Source organism: Ooceraea biroi, chromosome 5, assembly GCF_003672135.1.
Source record: "Ooceraea biroi isolate clonal line C1 chromosome 5, Obir_v5.4, whole genome shotgun sequence".
Taxonomy (NCBI): Eukaryota; Metazoa; Arthropoda; class Insecta; order Hymenoptera; family Formicidae; genus Ooceraea; species Ooceraea biroi.
Genome location: NC_039510.1, coordinates 5,477,153 through 5,501,854, shown reverse-complemented (window position 1 = coordinate 5,501,854; position 24,702 = coordinate 5,477,153). Strand labels below are relative to the sequence as shown.

At 43.3% G+C, this 24,702-nt stretch overlaps 1 protein-coding gene across 1 annotated transcript in view; it reads right to left on the bottom strand.

Annotated features, from left to right (window-relative positions):
- LOC105287577 overlaps positions 1-24,702 on the bottom strand; it is a 107,886-nt gene that overhangs the window by 26,200 nt on the left and 56,984 nt on the right. The window contains exons 2-4 of the mRNA XM_011353198.3: positions 8,439-8,925; positions 1,886-2,104; positions 750-1,246 (exon numbers count right to left, since the gene is read on the bottom strand). Of these exons, the coding sequence (XP_011351500.1) occupies positions 750-1,246; positions 1,886-2,104; positions 8,439-8,925 (1,203 nt within the window). The remainder of the gene's footprint in view (positions 1-749; positions 1,247-1,885; positions 2,105-8,438; positions 8,926-24,702) is intronic.

Below are 24,702 nucleotides of genomic sequence, written 5' to 3'. Positions count from 1 at the left end.
TTGATCTCGAAAGGATATGAATAGTTCGCATCTCGAAGTAGAGTGTGAGAGCGTCGTCGCCAGTCAAAAGTGCTTTACTCTTGCGTGATCCATACCGCCAAGTCTTCCGAATCTGTTATGTGAACATTTTCACTTATGTACTTCATTCTCTTCGATTTTCTCCAGAATCATTCGCTCAATGAGCCTTGCACGAGCGAGTATATATCTCACACGGCCGCCGTGAATTATTAAAGTGAATATCGCTTGCGAACAATGAGCTGATTATGCTCGAGCGAATATTAATTGCACGTTACTTATACGTGCCGGATAACGCATACCGTTGCTTTCTCGCGGGGAGAGACATCCTCGTTTTAATTCACGTTGCGCGTAACGCGGAAAAGAAATCTGCATCTAACAGGAAGACATACATATACTATGAATACATCGATAATAAAAATATCTACGAAGAATCAAATAAAGAAACTATCTTTTCTAAATAAAATAGAAACGAAAGTTTCTCTTTCACAAACTTTTTAATCTGCGAGATACTCAACTATGCGATCAATGGGAGACTTAAAAATAGAAGACCTATTTTTTGATCATGAATATTTCTACAGACTAAGCCATTCCATCTCTTCTAACTCTAACAGACATCTTATTCCAACTAATATTTTGATATCCTGATACATATCAAAAAATTCGAGGCTGACATTTACGGACGCTCGAGAAAAATGACGAGTGAGGTGACATCGCTGTCTATGATAATTTACCTGGTGTCACGTTTGGAAACGGTTGTCCCGGCAGCGACGGAGGATGCTCGTCCTCTGGCGATCGCTCAGATGCATATCCCTGGTCCTGCGGCTCGCCGCTCATCAGCTTGTTCAGCTTCAGGTCGGGGCACTTTCCAAATTGCTGGCGATGCTTCAGCAGTTCGCAGTCAGGTTTGTGCATCAACTTCATCAGTAGATCATCGTCGTCGACGTGGGCGGCAACATTGGCAGTGGCGGTGTTCACTATGCACGGCTGCGAGGATGACGAGTTCGATCCCAGACTCCTGCCGCTGCTGTTCCGCGCATCCTGCTTGCGCTTCGGCAGCGTGCCGACCAAGTCGAGGTCCGAGTTTCGTTGGCATCTGTCCTCGGAGGAGACACCGCGGCCGTACCGCCTTCCAGAGTCGACGAGCACCGTGTCGGCGCTGCGATTTCTCTTCACCGAGTCGAAGTTGCCGTGACGACATCGCACCAGATCAAGATCGCTTTGCTGATACCTAAAACCAGATCGGGATCGTTAGATTATTGATTCTCCATCGGAGGATTCCGTGTTTGCATTCGCCGGAAGGAAGCTGGGCATTGATGTGAAGAACTGCTTTCTCAGACTTGAACATCGCAAGAGGAATGTATGACAAGCTCGAAGCGGGGAAGCTGCGACGAGAGGGTGTAAAGATGTATGCGTGAAGATGTGCGTGATCGATCGGGTGATCGACGGCGATTGAGGCCCGTAGGGACGTTCTCGGGATTCTCCAAATTGCCGTGTCCCATCGCAGCACGTCCCATCGCGACGTGAAATGTCGAGATCGTGTGTATAAGCGAAGGGCGATAAATTTCAGGAATTTATTAAGGGCGATATTAATCCCAACATGTCGTAAGTCCGTAACATCGCGCGCAGCATTCTCCCGTGACGTCGCGTAATACAAGTCAGATAAGTCTCTACATTATTTGTGAGCTGTGTGATCCCATTCAAGGATAATTCTCGAAAGTAAAACGAGAGAAAATAAAAGGAGAGAAAACAGAAATGGATAAGAGAGTAACTTTATAATACGCTTCAGCGTTCGCTTTTATACCACTTTCCAGAGTGACTCTCGACAATATTCCTCTCGAACGAACACTTGCCATTGGTCATTACGTACCTCCAAGGATCATTCTCGTCCAACGAGTCTTGTGATCGGTGCTTAACGAGATCCAAAGTGCCGGTCGGCCCGCTGTCCGAGAAGTGCACCCCTAACGAGCGTTTCTTGTGCGGCAACGTGCCGCCGAAGCTACCGCTGGTCTCGGACATGTTGTTGTTGTCCCGCTGATCGTCATCCTTATCATCCAGGTGATTCGGTAAAGAGCCGCAAAATTTATATCTGCGCGAAAAGAAACAGATAGATATATTTATCCGGACAGATTCCAGGTGCGAACGATCGGCTCGCGTGGTTCCGCTAATTTGTAACACGTAGCGTAACGTAATGGATTTAAGCGCGACGTAAATTTGCGCACGTGACAGGATCACGTCGGTTTAACCGCCATCGTCGCGGCCGTAACGTCGGCACGAAGGCGAACGCGGAAATAAAATAGAAAAGAGAGCGAGACGCGTATGAACGATGAACAAAACCACGTGAGGCGCGAAGGAAAAATTCCGACGTGACGGCACGTTCGCATGCTATACGTGACATACGTGACATACGTGACGTTCGAACAAGGTGAAATCGAGCGTACCGGAACCGAAATAAAAGCTGCGGATATCCGTAAGGTATCCTGTCGCTTCCGTGCGCGCAAATTGTCAAAGAGTATGCATGCATGCTCTTTTGGTACAAAAAGAAATATCGAAGACTGATGGAGATATTTTTTAAACCTTTTGGATCTTTCTAGGTCATTAAAGACAATGATGGTTTTCAATTTTTATCTCAACTGTAAATATTAGGTCGATGAATAAGTTCTTGCCGATGGGTCGATGAATCGTCTCAAAAGTTGATTCCTTCTTCGACGTGGTATTCGCATATTGCTGGAAAGATGGGAAAAAGTCGAGCTCTGTGAAGTTGGTATCCCGAAATGAGAATTTAAAAAAATTAATATGGCATTCAATTGTCCACAATTTGTCCATATATAATCCACCTTGCAAAAAAAAGTAAAACTAAACTAAATAAAAGAATTGAAGAAATGAGCTAATTTAGCTCTGTGAAGTTGACACCCCGAAATGAGAATTAAAAAAAATTGAAATAAGTTATATAAGTTATTAAATAAGTCGTCGTCGTCGTCGTTATTCGGGCATCTTTTTTGTACCCTTTCTTTGAAAAAATAAGTTTTGTACGGTTTTCTATCCATTGCCGTTATGTGTTACTCCAAGATTGCTGAAAGATGAGCCAAAGCTCATGACATAATCAGCATAATGTTCCGACACGTGGCGGCACGTTTCGTATTTACTCGGCGCGATCGTGTTCACGTGTGTCTCATAAAATACCTTACGTGACACGCACCGTACCAGCGAACGGTATAGGAACTTTACTAATAATTCGTACGTGACATCATCCGCCGTAGTTCGCTTTCACGCCCGGTGGATAGCGGCGAGTGCCTTTGCCTGCGCAAACCTCCGTGGTATGCATAAGCGCGCAGAACATCTGACCTTTCACCGGTCTCTCTACTTACTTCAACCTCTCGTCGCGGAATACCGCGGTTGGGAGCCTAAAAATTCTATCCGCTTCCTCGGATAAACATCATAGTGCAATGATAAAAATAACGGTACCATAATGCGACTGCACGTGGCCGAAGACGCGACGAGAGATCCAACGTTAACGCGTAACATGAAAATTCGTGACCCGAGTTATTACGGAATGATAGTGCCATCTGACCTTTCGCCGCGCGCGTGCGGTCTTAATTTTTAAATTAACTTTCCGTAATCTTCGCGGTATGGCGTAGAAAATCCTGCCAAGTTCCTCATTGTGCCGCACTCGTAATTCCTCGCGAAAGATAGAATGCGGCACGTGTATAATCGCGCTATCACAGAATGAGATAAATAAATAGCCGCTGTCACCGCTTTACGACAATTTTATTTCGGCGCTATGACTTTTCATTTCTCTTCTTTTTATATTTCCACGTAAAACTTAGAACACTTTTCACGGCATAAATACAACAATGTAATAACGCAACAAACTTGATGCTTCCCTTCGGAGTGGCTTTCTACATCTCCGGAGTGGAAGGAATTACCTCGCACACAGCCGAAAAGCGCTCGACATTCCGTCGCAGGCTTAAGTGAGCGAATAGCGGGGTGGCGATTCCGCTTCCGCATATTACTGTCGCTGCCGGATTAGACAACAGCACTTACGCAAATGAGATCAGGAAGCGCGCACCGGCGCCTTTTAATATCCCCCTATCCTCCCTGGCGAGGTTGCTCTTTCAACGTACCCTTATCCTTCCCGGCTCCGCACCGTCCCCGTGTAAACGAGGGTTTAATGGAAGTCGCCCCAGTTCAACGACTGGCTGACCTTAGAAGAGGCACTTTAAATTATCTCGCGGCCTGCAACTTGTTACAACCGGAGGCACCGTCGAGCTATTGTACGTAGGTACGGTTTGTACGTATGTATAGTTGCACCCTCCTGGTGTAGTGAATGCGTAAGGGAAAGAAAGAGCCGCATAGGAGACGCTGACGCAAGTAGGTTCTCTTGTTTTGTACGTTGTCGCGAGATGCAGGACTGTTTTCGTGCTCCGGCCAAGTTTATTCGAACTCTCGTTTCGCTTTAAAACGCGCCGTCGTTGCTTTAAACACCTTGCTTGATTCAATTGTTGTCAGAGACGGAATTCTCAGGCTCGTGCGAGTACGCGGACATTTTGCACAAAGGATGTTTAATTACGATGAGTAATATTTGCGAGCAAAGAATTCTGCGTACGTGTGTCCGTCAATTTAGTACGATTTCATTTACAGCGTAAATTTGCGTGCACGTGGAGACAAACAGATTATTCAGCCGCGCCTTTTGCCATCCCTGTCGTCCCATACCGCGTGCGCCTCGACAAATATCGCGACACCGAACGAGAGATCAATTAAGATACAGGTAAGCTGGCGAATGGCAGATTAAACATCGCGGGATGGCATCTTCTGGGTAAAAAATAGTCGGTAGTTCGGGAGAACTTATTAAAGTTGAATTAACGAGGCATCTCTGTCCTTGACGGATTCGCTAATAGTTTTTAGATGGTACAGCGCGCAGCCGAGTGAATGCAGTGAAATCAACCGTCAGCTTCTCTTCTCCTCACGCCCAGCCCAGTTATTATGGCGAACATACGGCGGATGCAAATAATTATTAATTTAATAGCGTGGCGGACGCGCGCTGCAGGTTGGCTGTTTTCTGCCGATTTATCACCGTCATCTATCTACCTTATCAGCGTCAGGACATAATTCACCTTCGGATTAACGATCTCGGTCATTGGTGGCTAGCAGCTAGCATCCGTCGTTGAGCTGGTTAGGCGAACACGAGTAAAGAGGTATCACCGGCATACATGGTGTCATGTTTTCACGGCGACCTTGTTATCCGTTAATCGTCTTACGCGGCTTAACACACTCGCTACAACACGTTCGACTCCACCGTCGATGGAGGATCCTGGCGTCGAAGGATTCCAACGTTGAAGGATGCTACGTGTTTTGTTATCCCTCGCAAACTCCGCGTCGTCTTCATCGGCTCGTCTTCCTCTCTCTCAGATTTAATTAGCACGTGCTTGCGGATTGGGGCTTCATCACTTCGCGAGCGATCCCACACCTCGCGGCTGAATTCAGCCGTTCGCGGTTTGCGCGGCAGACACCGTCCCGATTATCCGAACTAATCAAGAAGACGAGATAATATCAAAGAAGATCTTGTCAATCGAATGGAGCGATATATACATAATATTTGTTTTACATGCTTTTGTGTCATTTGTAGTTTCCATTGCAACTTTTCGTTGCAACAAAACAAATGTTGCGTGCATTACCGTACCGTACATTACCGAAATAATGTTAACAGACTGGCTTGTAGTCCAATTGACGTTGCAAGTATTTCAGAACACTTTATACCCTTTTTTCTTTCAAATAAAAATAAAGAAAGAGCGTTTCGAAGCATCTTTTCATAATTTATCACGTCTTCTCGATATGTCGATAATGTTAATCATGATTTGTTTAATCAATTTCCATCTAAATAATAGCGCTTTCGCATCCGAATTCGGCAGTGACTCCAAGATCCCTTTAACTGACGTAAGTAACGTGCTAGTTTTCTGACTGCTCTCCCGGGTATTCAAAAGCTATTACGTGAATTAGTAGTGCCAGACTGTCGACCAAAATGGAGTATAATGACACTTGTAACTATTAATGAAGCTACTCCGACGCTTCGCCGCAACGTTTCCTTTGTTGTAATATTCGACGATATTATCCGACGATACAGGGTGAGGCACCTAAAACAGGCCACCTGAATATCTCGGCTGTTATTGGTGATAGAAAAAAATGCGTCAGGTCAAACTTGCATGGTTTCGAGGGACACATAATTTGTTCTAAATAGTCTTTTATTAGGTGGACGCGTAGAGATCATATGAAGGTCAACTTCATTTTTTTAACTGGTATGATATGTTTTTTTACGTATCATCTAGTAGAGCGTTTGAAGATGCGCACATTGATCTACGGGTCAAAATCATTCAAGGTCACTGAAGGTCAACTGCAAGGGAAAATAATTTACTTTATATTGCCTAGAGTTCTCTGCTATTGAAAATACCGTAAACTCAGAAATGAAAAAGTTCTAGCACTTAGAAATTTTAGCCTTCAGTGACCTTGAATGATTTTGACCCGTAGATCAATGTGCGCATCTTCAAACGCTCTACTAGATGGTACGTAAAAAAACATATCATACCATTTAAAAAAACGAAGTTGACTTTCATATGACCTCTACGCGTCCACCTAATAAAAAATTATTTAGAACAAATTATGTGTCCCTCGAAACCATGCAAGTTTGGTCTGACACATTTTTTCTATCACCAATAACAGCCGAGATATTCAGGTGGCCTGTTTTAGGTGCCTCACCCTGTATACCCAAGGTACTTGCAAGTCTCTTATAACAAAATGTTTCAGTTGGTCAATTCAAAGGGAATGATTTATCTCTCGCAGTTCCCGCAATGGAAACTCATGGAAGAAACAGACTTCGAAACAGCAAAATTTCAAGCAATAAAAAAGTAAAAAAAGTAAAATAAAGTGCAGTTGCTCCAGAGAATTTAATATTTTTTTAATAAAAGATACGCGCGTTAAAAGTCAGTTTTCTGTCGATGAACAAAGCGGCAATAGATGTAAAAACGTTAGAAGAATTCACGGTTTATCGTCAGAAGATCGTGGGTAAAGACCAATTCACATCGGTAACTGAAAATGAGTTCCTTTCTTCGCACGTTTGACAAGCATCGTACGAGTGTCGTGCAAATAAGCTTGCTTAACACTCTTTGAAAAGTGGAAGGAAAATATTTTGTCATTTCTAATTAATTCCTCAAAGTGATTGCGTAATCACGAGATTTTATTGCTAAAAATTGTAATAACGACAAGTATCTCGCGCAAAACGATAAATTAAGCGTGAAAATTACGTTACTCTCTCGCCTTGTGATACGTAACATAATATATTAATATAATTTTGAAATTCATAATATATATACTTATAATATATAATATATAACTTAATAATATATATACATCGTTGTAATTGATTCAATTGCGTTACGATCTCATTTGATGCCTGCTCGTTGCACATTGAATTTATACGTATAACTTTTCCTTTCATAATATATAATAAACGTGATTTATACGCTTCATGTAATTTATAATTGCGTTTTCCGATGCTCTTTTTATTACAGACATAATAATCGCATAGATATTATGCAATTAATAATACATTCCCTATACCGCATCCTAGTGTGACACGAAAATTAATAGATCAAAACTAACTAAATTAATCAAACCTTGATCAAACGATTATTCACATGGCTATGAATTTCCATCGTGTATTTGTCAATTATCTGTGGTCCTGAAAATGTTCATAATTCACAGATTTGTGTCAAGCGAACTGTCGGCGTGATATGGATAGTGTCTTAAGGGTATCGCACGAGGAATCGATCGTGGATTGACCTTTCCCTCCGTGCGTTACAACATGACTCTCCCCCACGGCGTTTCACCGGCTTTCCGAGTCGTTAAAAAATTAACGGTAATCTGCGAGGCTGCATTACAAAGAGGGATCTAATCTTCCACTGCGAGAGAAGCGCGATTGAAACATCTCGCTTCCTTCTTTTTCCATCTAATATTTCATGCTGCTTAATCCCACCTTCTCGTAGTTACCACACCACGACTTTGTATCCGCGTACAGCTTCAATCTACTTTTAATCGGATTGCGATCTAATTTCCCATTCATGCTTCGGTATACGCTTTAATATCTTGCTCAAAGAACACATTTCGCGCGATAAGGAAAAGTGATATTCGTCTTCCTTCTGCTTTGATGAAAAAGATTAGATATCTAAATTAACGTTAATTTTACCAAAACAAATTAACGTTAAATATCGCAAATAGTGCTCGAAATTAATTGTAGAATTGTAGAAATTGTAGAAATGAGAAAGAGAAAAGAGAAACGCAACCATTCTTCATCTGTTCATATTCTTCATCTGATGAAGAAGGAGAAAGTTTAACGAATTTGAGAAATTAAGAAATATGAAGCTACGACTAACCTTTCTCTCTGCGCACTGGAACAGGGCACCAATATCTTCCCCATGCTGTTGAGCTTTCCCTTAGGATCGCACAAGTTTCCGGAAGACTGAGTGCGCCGGCCGGTGAGGCCCTTTCCGCTGTGCCTGCTGAGATTCGAGCCCATCGTCGACTCGTCGATTGTTCCGAATACGTGGTTCGCCTGGTGATTATCTTCGCAGCGGTTCACAGCATTTCCAGGCGTGTTCTCTTTGTTCGGCCAGTCAACGAAGTAACTGTCAACCTGATCCTTGGCACTGACCCGACAGGATACCGGTTGCGATGGCGGTGGTGGCGCCGGCCGGTTCCTCTTGCCACCGGAAACGGGTACCGGTTGCAACTGCGACCTATTGCTGCAGCTGCGGCGACGATTGCTCGATTGCTGCTGCGAGTCGCCGTTCACGGACAATCTCTGCACCTTCCAGCCCTCCTGGGTGCTGCTGGTGGACGGTACTGTCACCACTTCCTCGCCTGCAACCAATCAGAGCGATCATTTAGTTAGTTTCGAGAGACAGCTTAGATAAAGAACATTTAGATAGAATAAATTTCAATCATATCAGTTAATTTCCCTTGGTTTTACGACCGCATTTTCCAGCTAGAGACATGCGAAACTATATTTGTTCGGCTTTGATCGAGTTCATTCACATCCGATCACGTCGGATGCATCTTATTCACATCGTGCGCGTGTCGCGTGCGGGCGGAGGTTTCAGCTTCGAGCGGACGAGCGGCTTGGTACGGAGATAACATCGCACGTCCAAACGCGGTCGCGACTCGCGTGCAACTTTTGCGCAAACTGTAAACCTGTCTCATGTCCGCGATTCGCGAAACGTCAACTGTTGTTTCATTTAGCTGTTGGCCGCGTCGTGACTTTCGCGATAACGTTTAAAAAGGGAGCTAGAATGCAGAGCAGAAATACAACAGAGAAATTTTCGCGCGTGATCTTGTAAAGCAGTGATATAAATTTATTTTACGGATTTAAGGATAAGGATTTACGATAGGGAAGTGTATTGTACTTTGAGTGGTATACATTGAGTACTGCAGCTTTAGTAGCAGAGTATATCTTTTCTTTGCTGCTGCTGCTGCTGCTTCTAGGTTTACGGGAAGATAAAGCATTGAATAAATTAAGGTCGAGCCTTAGCGTATCGTGGCGAAATATTTCAGGGCGCGCGATAACGGTAGCCGTGCGCTATAAAGTAGAATTTCAATCCATGCGTTTGAATTTCGACCAAGTGATGTTTTACATTGATAACGTCGCCCGCAGAATACCGCGCATCTGGACACGTTTGCAATTCATGCGGCTTTGCGCAAAGTGCAGAGTACACCATGTATCAAATGGTGCTCCGATCCGGACAGCTGCGTGCGGTTTTACAGGATAGGGGTAATGAGAGTATTCTAATTAGCCAAATGTTTCGAAATTTCTTCAATTACATCTACTAACGCGGAATCACGCTTGATTAATTTTGAGTGAATTTTAAATCAATTTTTCTTTGACAATATTTCATTTTAAATTGATGACATCGTTTGATGTATAAAGCTCCAGCACAGATGGAAATAAATGACGCTCTTATCCTTTGCACTACAATATTTCAACATTTACTCTTCATTTCGAGATCAATTATGAAAATTAATAATTGGCAAATCGCGAGGAATGGTTTTTGCCATTGCACTGGCAAAAACCATTGCTTTGATTCAAAATCCGTTTGGAATTCTACAATTGATGATCAATAGCCGGCGAAAACGGCATATACGGCATGAACAGCTTATCGATGTTCATTGCGTGTGGATTATCAGATGGATGAACGATTCATATCAATTTCGCTTTTGGAGGCATTTTAGCTTTCGCAACGGTTGCGAAACGTGAGTCGCGCTCGCGTTCACGGCGTGCTCGAGACACGTTGGTGTTATGTCTATGCAATCCGATTCTGCATGCTGTGTGCCCGCGGTCCCAGTCACTAATAACCATCGTGCACACGGCTCGTTGCATAACTGTATTATTAATGTGTTCGGTATGCGTGCACGTGCATCACGCGCCTCTACGCAAAGCCGGCTCGTATCGCGGAGCCGACTTGTTGAGTCTACGAGCGGAAAGTTTTAATTCGACGCAAGAGAATCAAGCCAGTAACGGTCGTCAACGTGCCTACGATAGAATGGGAGAGCACCGGTGAGCTCGGAGCTGTAACGACTCGATTAATTGATCGGCCAGTCGTGAATTACGACGGCGCGGGCGTTCCGGCGAGAGCGAGCTTCCAGACTCAATGCACACCGCGAACGTAATTTTCTAAGGACGCAGATTGCAAGGTCTCTTCCATAGAGTGCCTTAGACTTTAATCTCCGAGAAAGCAGTATTAAGGAAGAATCGCAATTAAAGATTCAAAGTAAAATAAAACTTTTTTGATTGCTTCTTTTTTTCTTGCGCGCATTTAAACACCTTGTGCATTCGACGTACTAACATTAAAATGGAAAGCTAATTTTAATTCGAGGCGCAATCGCAGCAGGAATGCTCCTGCGTTGCTCCCACAAACGGAAGGTCGGTAATGATTCAAGGAAAGAGTCGGTCATTAACACGCACGAGGAGGAAATGCCTGGGAGTCATACTTCGCATGCTTGTACTTGATTTCTTGCGGGAAAAGTATTACGTTGCCAGTACCGCGGTAATCGGGACGATCAACCGTTAACGGTAATCGGCTGGTTAGTTCACAGATATGCGACGTCCGATGTGCGAACACTATCGCTAAAATTAACTGGCAAACCGCATTTGGCGAATAGAGTAATAGCATTAAAACCTCTCTCGAATCAATCTCATCTTTAAATTGTGAGATTTATTTTTTTAAAGCATATAATCGCATGATATTTAGAAACGGATTTCTAAAAAGATATTTCGGTCTACTTGATGTTATTTCACTATTAAAAATCTGCATTTTAAGTACTTTTTTATGCAGCGCTCTTTCTTTATCCTGAGACGATAATCAGATCTGAAAATATTTTCTCCATCTACGAGTGATGTAATCTGAAAAGGCGCGTAAAATCCACTTTTATCTTAGAGCCTTGTTCGCGCGCCGAGTGTATTTTCCTTGGATTATTTGGAGCAGTTCCGCCCTACGTGTAGATACAAACCATTTCAGATAATGTCGTCGCTGGGATAACCGATGAAAACATCGCTTTGCGGCGCAAACGACGAGGGAAATGGGGAAGAAGAAGAAGTCGAAGATCGGCCGTGACGAAGACGCGGCAACTACCGTGAAAAGCTTTATAACGTTTGCACGGAGTTTTAAGAGGGGTCGCGCGGCGAATTTACGCCTCCTGAAATACCGAGGATGCTCTTCCGCGGCTTCCCTCACCGAGTGAAAAGAGTCTTCAAGTGAAAGGCGACGAAAGGCGCGGTGCGATTATTCTCAGCTTAAATACGCGGGTCCTCGTCGGCACGTCGTTCATCTCGAGAGCTCGACGCGTAAGAAGCCTCTTCTCCAACGTGCACGCGAAATCACCGTTGCGTCGGTAATTGCATCCTACCAGTGCGTGACGCGTTTATAATGCGTGCATTCATAATGGCGCTCGGGAGAAAAAGATGCACACGTGGCGAGCACAGAGTGTTTTTTATCTCGACGCAAAATACGGATGCGAGTTGCGTTGTCCGCGGGAATAGGAAATCCTCTCGGTATTTTCCGTCCGAAAAAAATCACGTTTTGCTAGTGAAGATATCGCCGGTGCCAACCGTATTGTTCCATTCGGTACGACCAGTTTTAACAAGAGGACATTTTTGCCGGAAACGACCGCGTCTAAACTCGGTGTCCGTTGCCGGATAAAGCGAAATGGTCCCTACCTATCGAATCATTGCGTGTACCAGCTGCAAAACGATGCTGTTATGGGCTATTATCGCGTAAATATGGGATATACACAGAGCGGCATTAAATCGTATCGGCTATTGAATCTGACAACAAATTAACAATTAATTGCTAATTTTAGAGACACTCGAGTTTCTCGAAAAATTTATGTGGTTTCAGAGTCCTCGATATCAAAAAGAAATTTTATCTGGAAAATCCTTTCTGCACTACGGTTTCCGCGGATAAAATTAACTTCGAGAAGCTTTTCTGATCTCCAGATATGCACACAAAGGATATTTCTCTATTCTCTTTGGCTATGTTACAACGTAATCGGGAAGATCATTGTGAGCGTTTCCTGCTGAGAAAACGGACGCTTTCGTTTACGTTCGGACGGTAACGTCGCGTCGTTGATTCACGAGCAGTCGTTTATGGCGAGTAATGACAAAGAGGAAGGTACGTTTGATTTAATCAATGGATCGATCCTAAAATCGCATGTTGGTCGATTTTACGAGAGTTCCGCGCGTGTCGACGACACTGGCAATTATCTCGAACTTCTCCGCAGCTACTGATGGTGAATAAAGGAGATGGATAAATGCGGGAAATTGACGGGAACCGTGCGGAAAATTATTGGTGATCGTAAAGAAGCCAGATAGCTGAAATTTATTGCACGAAAGTCGTGCGCTCGTCATGCGTATTCTTAAATCAGCGTGCAGCTTTATTTGTATGCGGACGTTTTTAATTATTTTAATATAACGGTGCATTTAATTGCGTTTATTATTGATAAAACGTTTTGTATTTATACTACAATTAGGTCAATAGCCTTCTTGAACGAAAGAGTTGTTGAACAAGTAACAGAATCTTCCGGTAAACTGAGTTGTGCGCGGAAACTAGAAAAGTAGATGTTAAGTTTCTAATGAAATCTGATTTTTCTGTTAATTGCAAGCAGTCCTTAAGTCCGGAGTTTGTTACTTCGCTGCGTGTAAAATTTGATTCGAGAGACTTAATTGCCGGGATATTTAATGCCGAAAGTTGGAAAGTTGCTGCAAATGACTTTCTATTGAATTTTCACTGTAGAGAACGTTCTCTAAATTTATCCGGGAATCGCTTACAGGAAAGAAAAATGCACGCTCTTTCTGGAAATAGTGCCTCTTTCTAAGCATCTCTTCCCCGTAATTAATAACCGTCATCGCTAAATGCTGAATTTCTAATGGTACAATTGTTCTAAGCTGAATCGCATTCTCCATAAGGTCAAGAATAATTTACGTTACCATCCGAAATATTATCGCGGTTTCGCAGCCGCATTTATTCGCGAGTAAATTGAGCGCGGCTTCGCTTGTGAAATATTCAGTGTCGAATTTGCCAGAGAAAGAGTGAGAGAGATGAAAGGAGAGAGAATTCGCAATGTAGAACATACCGGACCGGTACATACACATATAGGTATACGATATAAACGCGAGTCTGGCATTGTAATTACTTCATAATTAGTTCCAAGAGAACGTCACGCGCTAGCAGAATCGAAATGCTCGCGATCCACCGTCACGTAATTGCCTTTGCTCTTGTATCGACTGACAACGCCAGCGAAAAACAATCCGAGATTATTCGGGACGGATGAGCGCAAATAGCTGGAATAGTTAAGTGTACGGTCGTGCACTAATTCGCATTATGCCGAGCACGTGCTCTCCGATCGCAAACGCAAGCAGCAGCAGCAGCAACAACGGCAGTGGCGGCAGTGTGCTCGTGCGGACGGAAACGCTACGCTAGAAAAGCCATTTATATGCCAATTAACCCGCGTATCTCTGCCGCGGATTTATTATCGTAAGGTCAAGGCGGCCGCTGTGATGTTCTGGGTAATTAAACATCGTTCGCGGGTCTGGGATGTATGATACCAGGCCGTGCTATTTTACGCACGAAATATACAAGCTCTCAAATATCGTAGCATCGTAAGAGTGGAAGGTCAGCAAATGAAGAAAATCGACCAGATGAATGGCGAAGAAAGGACGGCATATTTCTTATCTCAAATAAAAAAATATTGGTTTCGTACATATAATAATCATAGTCGCGTGTACAAACTTTACAGAAGAAAAGAGAAATTTCTGGAGGAATGAAATGGCTAGAAATATTTAAAGGGAAATGAAAAATTGGTAGCAGTTTTATGTAACTCGCAAGCTTCGTAAAACTGAGCTACTAGAAGCTTAATATTCTTAATGTATTTTCTTTTCACGAGATTTTAACCTTAGATGCATTCAGTTAAGAAAGTTATTTCTGCGACTCGTTCTTCGATCCAGACCGTGGCAGCCATAGCAGTTAATCTAATAAAGACCTCACGAATGGTGGCGACTGTATTCAAAGCTACATTGGAAGAAACAGATAAGCGGAATGCTCCGAGGATAGAATACACCAGGAGAAAATGGCTTAAATTAGCATCCGTAATAGCTTTTGCAGGAGTTTATCTACTTGTAAGTTTAGGAATGCTCTCAGAGCGAGAAAATCGCGGGAGTCAAGAGTTCCATAAGTGCACGGGATTTAATCTTCAAGTTCCAAGCTCGAACTTGAACGTTTGCTTACTCTAGGTTTCTCTCCCTATATATAGAGAGAATTTCCTTATCTAAATATTCATTATACACTCAATCCTGTGGGTGGGCTTTCGATTAAATGCACTTGATCGCAACATTTTCTGACAATTACCTTTACACTAACATTCCGCGAGCAAATGAGAGTACGTCAGATCACATGTTTCCAATCTCGGCGTGTGCGAGAAAATCGACGAAATTAGATACATTCCGCTCAAGATGGTTGTACATATACTTTTGCACGTTACCCGCACGATTTCTCGATAGTATTGCAACAGCGCTGCAAATCGACGTTGTTCTAGTTAATTAAATACCGTTTGCCAGCCTCGGGGAATATCGACGATACGCAATTACGATCGGGGGAGCGGAGGATTATGCAAATGTCGAACGACGCGATGACACGGTGATAGCAGGCATAGCTCGTTCGGTGCAATCTCGCAGTTTAATCAGCATCAGCATGGATTCCCAAAAGGGCCATAACTCTCCCGATAAAATGATCACATGACGTTTCTTAATTATCGAACTCCTCTCATGCAAATCAAATGCGAGTGACAAGCTGAGAATAGTTTCATCGAGCGAAGAGATATATACCCGTGAGTTTACGCTCTTGTTATCAGAGAGAGAATGCAAAGCGAACGTGACAGACACGCGAAGGAACGTAAATATGTAAAATTTTATCATACCTGACATAAAGTGTTCGACAAGGCGTAGAAGAAAACGCGACACGTTGTTAAAATCACTAATGTCGACTCACGATAGTCGGCTGACGTTTAGACTCATCGACTTGCTATGAGTGACGCTGATAACGAAAGAATGCGCATTAGTGACACGATTGATAAGACACAAAGCGCTGTTCACTTTCGTCACAAGTGGAAGATTAAAGGTGGCGGGAGAGTAAACAGATTTCGGTGGACGTGAAGCGCATACACTTGTTTCGATTTACGCTTATTCGTAACTGTCCTGAAACAAATTTATTGATGTTACGCGATAAGATATTTTTATAAATCTTCGATTATCGCGAGTAAAATGGGTAATCGCGGAATCTTGAAATCTGTACTCTCTGTGTACTCCAAAAGTAAGTATCCAAAAGTATATATTATGCATATGTTTATTCATATCTTAATGAAAAAAGTCTTTAGCGCGATGAGATAGCGTTTTTAATTATTAGTATAGATTTTTTCCGTGCTTCTAGAAAGCTAAATTTTTTCTTCTCGAATGGCCAGAGCTCCGAAAATCCCAATATGACCTCGCGGTTATAACGTTACTCCGAATCGATATTATTTCGCTTCGTCAATGTTTTATCAGCCACATTTCATCCACGTAAGTTTTTCTACAGAATCATCAGGCCGAGGTTCTATTTCCGCGGAATTCCGTTACCGTTGATGAAACCTCGCGAGAACGTTTCGCATTTGGGGAGCTATATTTTTCTGCGCGGAACCGGGGCGATTCGGGTTGTGCTTTCGACGATTAGTTTCGAGATTGGTCGACACGAGAGTACGGTTGTGTAACACGATGCATGCAGTGGATAGATCAGGCTACTCCACCGTATTAAACGTGGTTTCTGCATTCGCGCGGGTCCAGCAGAATCCGGAAAGCCGGCGTAGTTTTCGGAGTTCGGTTCGGCCGAATGACTATGTTTAAAGTTCCCCCGAGGCCAGAAGTTTCGACAGTTGGAGCTGCCCGGCGTTCTTTATCTCGCCAACAAGAATACGGCGGACTTATCGAGCTCGTATGTCTGCCTGCACTCCGAGAGCTTTTACTATTCGGAGCGGAAAGAGTCGGCTCGTGCCTTTCGTTTGCCTTTCATTCGCGTCGCACATCGCGCGATTTACTGCACCAGCATGGTAAACGAGAAACACGCTTCGAAAAGACTGAGGCAGTCGTCAAGCGATCCTGGAGAGAATTCGTTCTCTGGCTCTTCAATAACAAATGTTTCCAAACTATCAACAGCTGCTGAGAAAATCGTTTAATTCTGTTAAATGCGATCGAGAACAAAATATCTGACGAAGGTACAATCTTATTGTTTAAAATATCTGTAAATAGTTCATTTTTCAAGGATAATTACATGTATCGAATTATAACACAGCAGAATCGTTGGTATTTATATTTGACATGTGATATTCCCATCATTGTTACCGCAGAAATGTCTACATTGCCGCCCCAATTAACAATTCAGCCGACCAAATTATTGAATCCTTAATGCTGCTGTCAAAACAGTATCGCGTGGTATAATTAGAGCTGAAATCGGATCTGCTTAATTCAAATTTGCGGCAGTGCTCGCTGAAGTTTCACCGGCCTGTAAATTCGATTCACCGAGCGAGGACTTTGTAACGTTTCCTTACTTGTCATGAAAATCGTATGTGACGTACTTAATAGCGGCACGCAATTGTGCATGCAATCTCATTATACCGCGGGTAAACTAATAACGTTTCAGTGGCTCTCCAGCAATTCGCTGCAAACTAATTTAAAGCAGTTAATGCTACCAAAGTCCTTTCGCAGTTCCGCGAATGCCAGCAACTTTGGAGATTGAACTGTGCCTGGCAGTTTTATGCCTACGATTTCACAAGGCGCAAGTTGTCAGAGTATTTTCAAACAATTCCAATATAAAATAGGTATATAAATAATGTGTGTACATTCGTGTACGTTGCATGCTTCTTATTATTAGTTTCTCTCAAAGAGAATTTTCTATAGACGAGTTCGTTACACATCTCTTATTTGTTTTTCCACTTATGAAAATCTGAATTACCCAGTTATATCAGAATTTTCATAGTTCCTATCACACCTCAAAACTAATGATAATTGATTGTTAGAGTGCATCTAATTAATTCAAAGACAAAAATTATTTAAATATTACGCACACACATACAATAACGTAAAAATATTTACAAAAAACTAAGCACATTTCTCACGATATTAGATTTATAATTTTAGTTTTATATACATATATACACATGTACTCACACACTCAGCGAATTAAGAGAGCAAACCAAAGAGCAAACATGTGACAAAATGTATAAATTTATTATCGAAATAAATACGCGTAAATTTCAGTTTGTCTATGTAGAAAACGGTAAAGTTCGCGTGATAGTAAAAACGTATCAGATCAAGTGTTTTTCATAAGTGAGTTACGAACGGACGATTGTATATGTTTATACGCGCTCCGGAAGAACAAGTCGCTCGCGCCGTAGTTTTTGCTCGCGTCCTTTCGCGATCAGTCACCTATGTAGCTTCGCCTCGGTTCGGAGTATCGTCTTGTGACGCTCGCGCGCGTAATGTATCGCCGGTCGAAAATCGTATCGTTATGTTTATACGCGCTCTGGAAGAACAAGTCGCTCGCGCCGTAGTTTTTGCCCGCGTCCTTTCGCGATCAGTCACCTATGTATTGGGTTGTTCGGAAAGTTATTTCGTTTTTTCAAGGAAAAATGAAAGGCGGTTTTTTCATATTTAGAATAAATTTTATTCAGTGATGTATTGGCCATTTTGTTCCACTACCTTTCGCCATCTTTCTGGCAACTTTAAGATTCCACGTTCATAGAAGTCCTTCTCCTTATTGACAAAAAATTGAAGCAAGTGATTTTTGACGCCTTCATTTGAATCGAAGTTTACATTGTTCAAAGAATTTTGTAGAGACCGGAACAAATGGTAATCGGATGGTACCAGATCAGGAGAGTATGGTGAGTGTGGTAGCACATCCCATCCAAGCTGTAAAAGCTTCTGGCGAGTGACCAAACTTGTGTGTGGTCTGGCATTGTCGTGATGGAATACGACACCTTTCCTATTCGCCAATTCTGGTCGCTTCTGCTTGATGGCAGCATCCAATTCATCCAACTGACGACAATACACTTTCGAATCAATCGTCTGGTTGCTTGGTAGTAGCTCGAAAAATACGATTCCCTTCCAATCCCACCATACAGAAAGCATCATCTTCTTTTGATGAATATCTGCCTTCGATGTCGATTGAGCAGGTTCATCTTGCCTGGACCATGATCGTTTTCGCTTAACATTGTTGTAAACAATCAATTTTTCATCTCTAGTTATGATTCACTTCAAAAATGGTTCATTTTCTTCACGTTTCACCAATGAATCGCAGATGGTAATGCGTCGAATCAAGTCAATTTCCTTTTGAATTGTGTGGAACCCAAATATCGAGCTTTGAAACGAATCCAAAGCGTTTCAAATGATCGTAAACGGTCGAATTCGATAAATTTAACTTTTCAGCAATTTCGCGTGTTGTTATGCGACGGTTTGCATCCACTAGAGCCTTTATTTTCTCGTCATCAGCTTTAATTGGCCGACCTGAACGTGGTGCATCTTTCAAATCGAAATTTCCAGTACGAAATTTCGAAAACCAATTCTGACACTGACGTTCACTCAATACATCTTCTCCGTACACGGCACACAATTTTCTTCTCGCTTGCACTGCATTTTTACCCTTTCGGTAGTAAAAAAGCAAAATATTACGAAAATGCTCACTTTGATTTTCCATGTTTGATGTAATGCCAAACAAAAATTACTTGACAGATCGCAACACAATAAGATACTAAATGACGTCTGAAATGTCAGTTGTCAAAATATAAAACGAATTTGTCGCTTAGAGTAAGGTTAAGTATCGAGGAACGCGACTAACGACATCTCTTTGTGAAAAACGAAATTACTTTCCGAACAACCCAATAGCTTCGCCTCGGTTCGGAGTATCGTCTTGTGACGCTCGCGCGCGTAATGTATCGCCGGTCGAAAATCGTATCGTTATGTTTATACGCGCTCCGGAAGAACAAGTCGCTCGCGCCGTAGTTTTTGCTCGCGTCCTTTCGCGATCAGTCACCTGTGTAGCTTCGCCTCAGTTCGGAGTATCGTCTTGTGACGCTCGCGCGCGTAATGTATCGCCGGTCGAAAATCGTATCGTTATGTTTATACGCGCTCCGGAAGAACAAGTCGCTCGCGCCGTAGTTTTTGCTCGCGTCCTTTCGCGATCAGTCACCTGTGTAGCTTCGCCTCAGTTCGGAGTATCGTCTTGTGACGCTCGCGCGCGTAATGTATCGCCGGTCGAAAATCGTATCGTTATGTTTATACGCGCTCCGGAAGAACAAGTCGCTCGCGCCGTAGTTTTTGCTCGCGTCCTTTCGCGATCAGTCACCTATGTAGCTTCGCCTCGGTTCGGAGTATCGTCTTGTGACGCTCGCGCGCGTAATGTATCGCCGGTCGAAAATCGTATCGTTATGTTTATACGCGCTCCGGAAGAACAAGTCGCTCGCGCCGTAGTTTTTGCTCGCGTCCTTTCGCGATCAGTCACCTGTGTAGCTTCGCCTCAGTTCGGAGTATCGTCTTGTGACGCTCGCGCGCGTAATGTATCGCCGGTCGAAAATCGTATCGTTATGTTTATACGCGCTGCGGAAGAACAAGTCGCTCGCGCCGTAGTTTTTGCTCGCGTCCTTTCGCGATCAGTCACCTGTGTAGCTTCGCCTCGGTTCGGAGTATCGTCTTGTGACGCTCGCGCGCGTAATGTATCGCCGGTCGAAAATCGTATCGTTATGTTTATACGCGCTGCGGAAGAACAAGTCGCTCGCGCCGTAGTTTTTGCTCGCGTCCTTTCGCGATCAGTCACCTGTGTAGCTTCGCCTCGGTTCGGAGTATCGTCTTGTGACGCTCGCGCGCGTAATGTATCGCCGGTCGAAAATCGTATCGTTATGTTTATACGCGCTCCGGAAGAACAAGTCGCTCGCGCCGTAGTTTTTGCTCGCGTCCTTTCGCGATCAGTCACCTGTGTAGCTTCGCCTCAGTTCGGAGTATCGTCTTGTGACGCTCGCGCGCGTAATGTATCGCCGGTCGAAAATCGTATCGTTATGTTTATACGCGCTGCGGAAGAACAAGTCGCTCGCGCCGTAGTTTTTGCTCGCGTCCTTTCGCGATCAGTCACCTGTGTAGCTTCGCCTCGGTTCGGAGTATCGTCTTGTGACGCTCGCGCGCGTAATGTATCGCCGGTCGAAAATCGTATTGTGTCCAATAGACAAACGTCGGGATTCGATATTCGTGATCGCAATTTATATATATATATATATATCGTGTGCTTACGTGTTCTGGTCGCCATGTTTCAGTGTCCACTTTCGTCATTCGCAATGGCCAAAACTCGCGGCAATCGTAGCAATCTGTGCGTCGTTTCGTCTTATCTGCTCGTCCAAGATGCGTCGCGCGATCGAGCGAAAGCCGGGAATGCCGAACGAATTTTCGAGCTGATTTAAAGCACGCGACAGTGATTAGCTGTTTTTTAATGATCCTCCGACTCGTGATCGGCACTTTTCGTTCGCCTCGGAACACGATTGGCAAGGTGCGACGTGAAGTTGCCGTTGATCACCCCGAATATAGATGTTACCCATACAGCACACAAACGTTAACTCAACATCTCAGAAATGTTGCATAGCAACATTGCAATGTTCCATCAATATCGCAAAATGTAGATTCGACGTAGAAAAGATATTGCATAAATGTCTAATGTCCGTTGAATTGCAATGTCTTGTAGATATTGCATTCAACATCTACAAGACATTGCAATTCAACGTTTAGAAACCTTTGTTAGATCTTAGGATTGTTCTTTTTCGCTGCACTTCTGAACAGTGCAATAAGTTAGAGCGAAACAAATATACTTTCTTTCAAGGTGCGATTTCATTGTGTCGCTCGTCGCTCATTTTTAGTAGAGTGGGTAAAGGAGAGTGTCGCCAATTAACCGGAAGTCGCCATTGTCAGACAAAGTAAAACGATATTAAAACGTCACTACTACTTTAAATGTACACTTCCCAACTACATTCACCTAATACCTATTGACGGCTAACCGGAAATTGTCTGTAAATGGCGGAACCAATCAGCATTAGGCATGTATATTGGCGACACTCTCCTTTTACCCACTCTAATTTTTAGCGTCAAAACAGATCACGTGATCAACATTGACCAATGTCCAGCGTTAATTTTGATCACGTGACTTGTTTTGACGTTAAAAATGAGCGACGAGCGACACAATGAACATTTACCTTCATTCTAACTTATTGCACTAGTTCAGAAGTACAGCGAAAAAGAAAACCTATTGATTTAACATTATTAATTAATTATTACTAAATATAATATAATTATTTATTACATATAAGAAGAATGACAATCTTTAAATTGACCGTTAATTAATAAAATTATTTGTTACATGTTGTTTCAATGTTGTAGCAACATACAGAATCAATGTAGAAGAATCAACATAAATTCAACGTTGAAAAAATATTTATATTTTAATATTCAACATTGTAACATCTTCGCAACGTTATTTCAACTTTCTGTGCTGTATGGGTTACTAGTTACTAGTAATATGTCATTTGTCGTCGGAGCCAGTGTTCGTTGCAGTGATTAATGTCGCTCCGCGTTATCGAGACGCGATTTGAATTGACGGAGTGTCGAATAAATGTGCAGAATAATTGCAGCGCGTGATAATGATTAACCGTTTTGTCACTATTATTTTCGGATTCGCGATCAGTTCTTATTTTCGCCACGAAGGTGCCAGCGAAGCATCGACGTGAAGTTGCCGTCGATTACCCGGAATACGTGCAGTTACTAGTAATACGCCATTTGTCATCGAAGCCGGTGTTCGTTGCAGCGAGAAACATGCTTTCGTTATTCGCTTGTTCGAGATGATTTTCGAGATAATTGAAGTAAGTGATACCAATTAGCCATTTCGTGACGATTTGCAGCTTCGCGACCGGTATTTCTGCTGTCGTAAAATGATCGACGTAGCATCGACATGAAGTTGCCGTCGGATCGATCTTCGTCACTTTATTTTACATCGCTCCGCGTTATTTGCGTTATTTCGAAGCGATCGAAAACCGAGAGTATTCATTGGATTTTCGGTATAATTGAGGTATGAATAGTATAGCTGCTTTTTAAATGATTTTTAGGTTAAACTTCGGCATTCTCGTTCGCCTCGCAGAGTGTCCGATACGGCATCGGTGTGAAGTTGCCGTCGCATGTCCCGTGAAGGCATTAGAATCGCGTTTTTACAAATGTCGGACCGTGTGGAACAACGTCGAACATTCCGTGTCGCGTTCATCCGGTTGTCGTGAGTGCATCCGTGTGTCGTGGAGTGCCGTAATAGATGACGGGTGATTATCGTAACGCGTTAATTAGCCGCGTGATCGTAGTTCGTCGCGTTTTCCCCGATCGTCGTGTTTACGTGCGAGTGAGTGTCCAGAACAACAAAATCATCGACGAGCGAGATAATGGCGGCGACAACGATGACGGTGAGTTAACTTGCATTTACTCGAATTTTGTTTATTAATATCAACCGCATAGATTTTGCATTGTTATGTGGTAAATACGCGTTATTCGAATGGATTATTCTCTGTTATTTAATGGCAAGCAAATATTGAAAATGTCTCAATAAACTAATTCTCGATAAAATAAATCTCGGTAAAGTAACAAAGTGAGACAAGAGAGTATAAGGTGTACTTACTACGAGCGTGCACGAAACATTTGAACAATAAGCAATAATTACGATCTAGTAAAGTAAGCTGGCACAGTGCCGTTTAATGTGTTTTCCGTATAATGTGTCAAAAAGTGAATAGTCATATTTTATGATAGCTGTTAATTTAACACGCAGTATTCCGTAATGATTTTACGATGACTGTTAATTTTATCGTCGAGGAATGTTGCACCGTCACACGCGCTTCATCGTCAACAATTGCCCCTATTTTCTCCTCACCAGCGCGCGTATTTTTCTGCGAGGTGGCAACGGTTCTTTCCGCGCCGATAATAATTTTGCACTTATACGCAAATAATCGAGAGGAGAGGCCGGAAATTCCGGAAATATTCAGAGCAATATTCTAGGAAAGAAAAGTAAACGTACCAGTATTCCGCTCTCCTTTTTAAAACCGCAAATCTATCGATCGCCTCAACAGTCCGCGTCCGCACGGATAGATAGCATCATCCGTTAAGTAATCGTTCGGCGAGTCTCGGTCGCAACGCTCGGATGCTGCGTCGTTGCATATCTGGTCCCGATCGCCCGAGGCGGCAGGTCCCGTCCCGGGCTGGCGAGTCTAAGTGCCTTGATTTTTCTTTAACGAGTCCCGATCAAAGCAAACGAGCGGTATAATCGCGCAAAGTCGACGGGAGAAAGAAGACGTCGGAGTTAAGTGCGTAATGAACCTGCTACGGGCGCGCGAATTTCCCCTCGTCTCGACAACGTTCAAAAGAGCGCTCGAAAAAAGTCCTTTCCAGAAAAGGGATCGAGTGCGACGTAACGAGCCGTGGGCGAAGTGTGCCCCGCGATTAATTAGTCCAGTTTCTTTCACGAGTATCTCGTGTCTAGTTTACTGGCGATAATAGGAAAAGAGGAAAGAAAAGATGGGGAGCGCGAGAAGCGGAAAGGTGTACGAAGCGCGGACGGACAAACGCGGACGGAAAGGTGAAGGGCTACGCGGCCGGGATGATGTATAGTTGTGGCAGCTCTTGAGCATCAGAACGGTAATTTCATAGCCGGTTGCGCCGCGGAGGATTTATACTCGCGGCGGACGCCTCTCCGCACTCGCTCGCGCGAGTCGCAATCGCGGGGATGAAGCGGCGAGAGCAGCTGCGGCCTCCACTTGCGCTCCGTTGCTGTTGCAATTCGCATCGCGTCTCGGTGCATAATGTTGCCGATTACGGCGTAGCGCACTTAGCATTTGCGTTCCCGATCATGTTGTCGCGATAGTGCTGTTCGGTTGTTGATCGTTTCTCTTTGCAAGCTGCGTGTGCACAGAGCACGACTACAACTTCATGGAGCTTGTACTTTGGAATAAAATTCACACGTGACTTTGAAAATAATGTTTAATATTACATGATGCATACAGGGT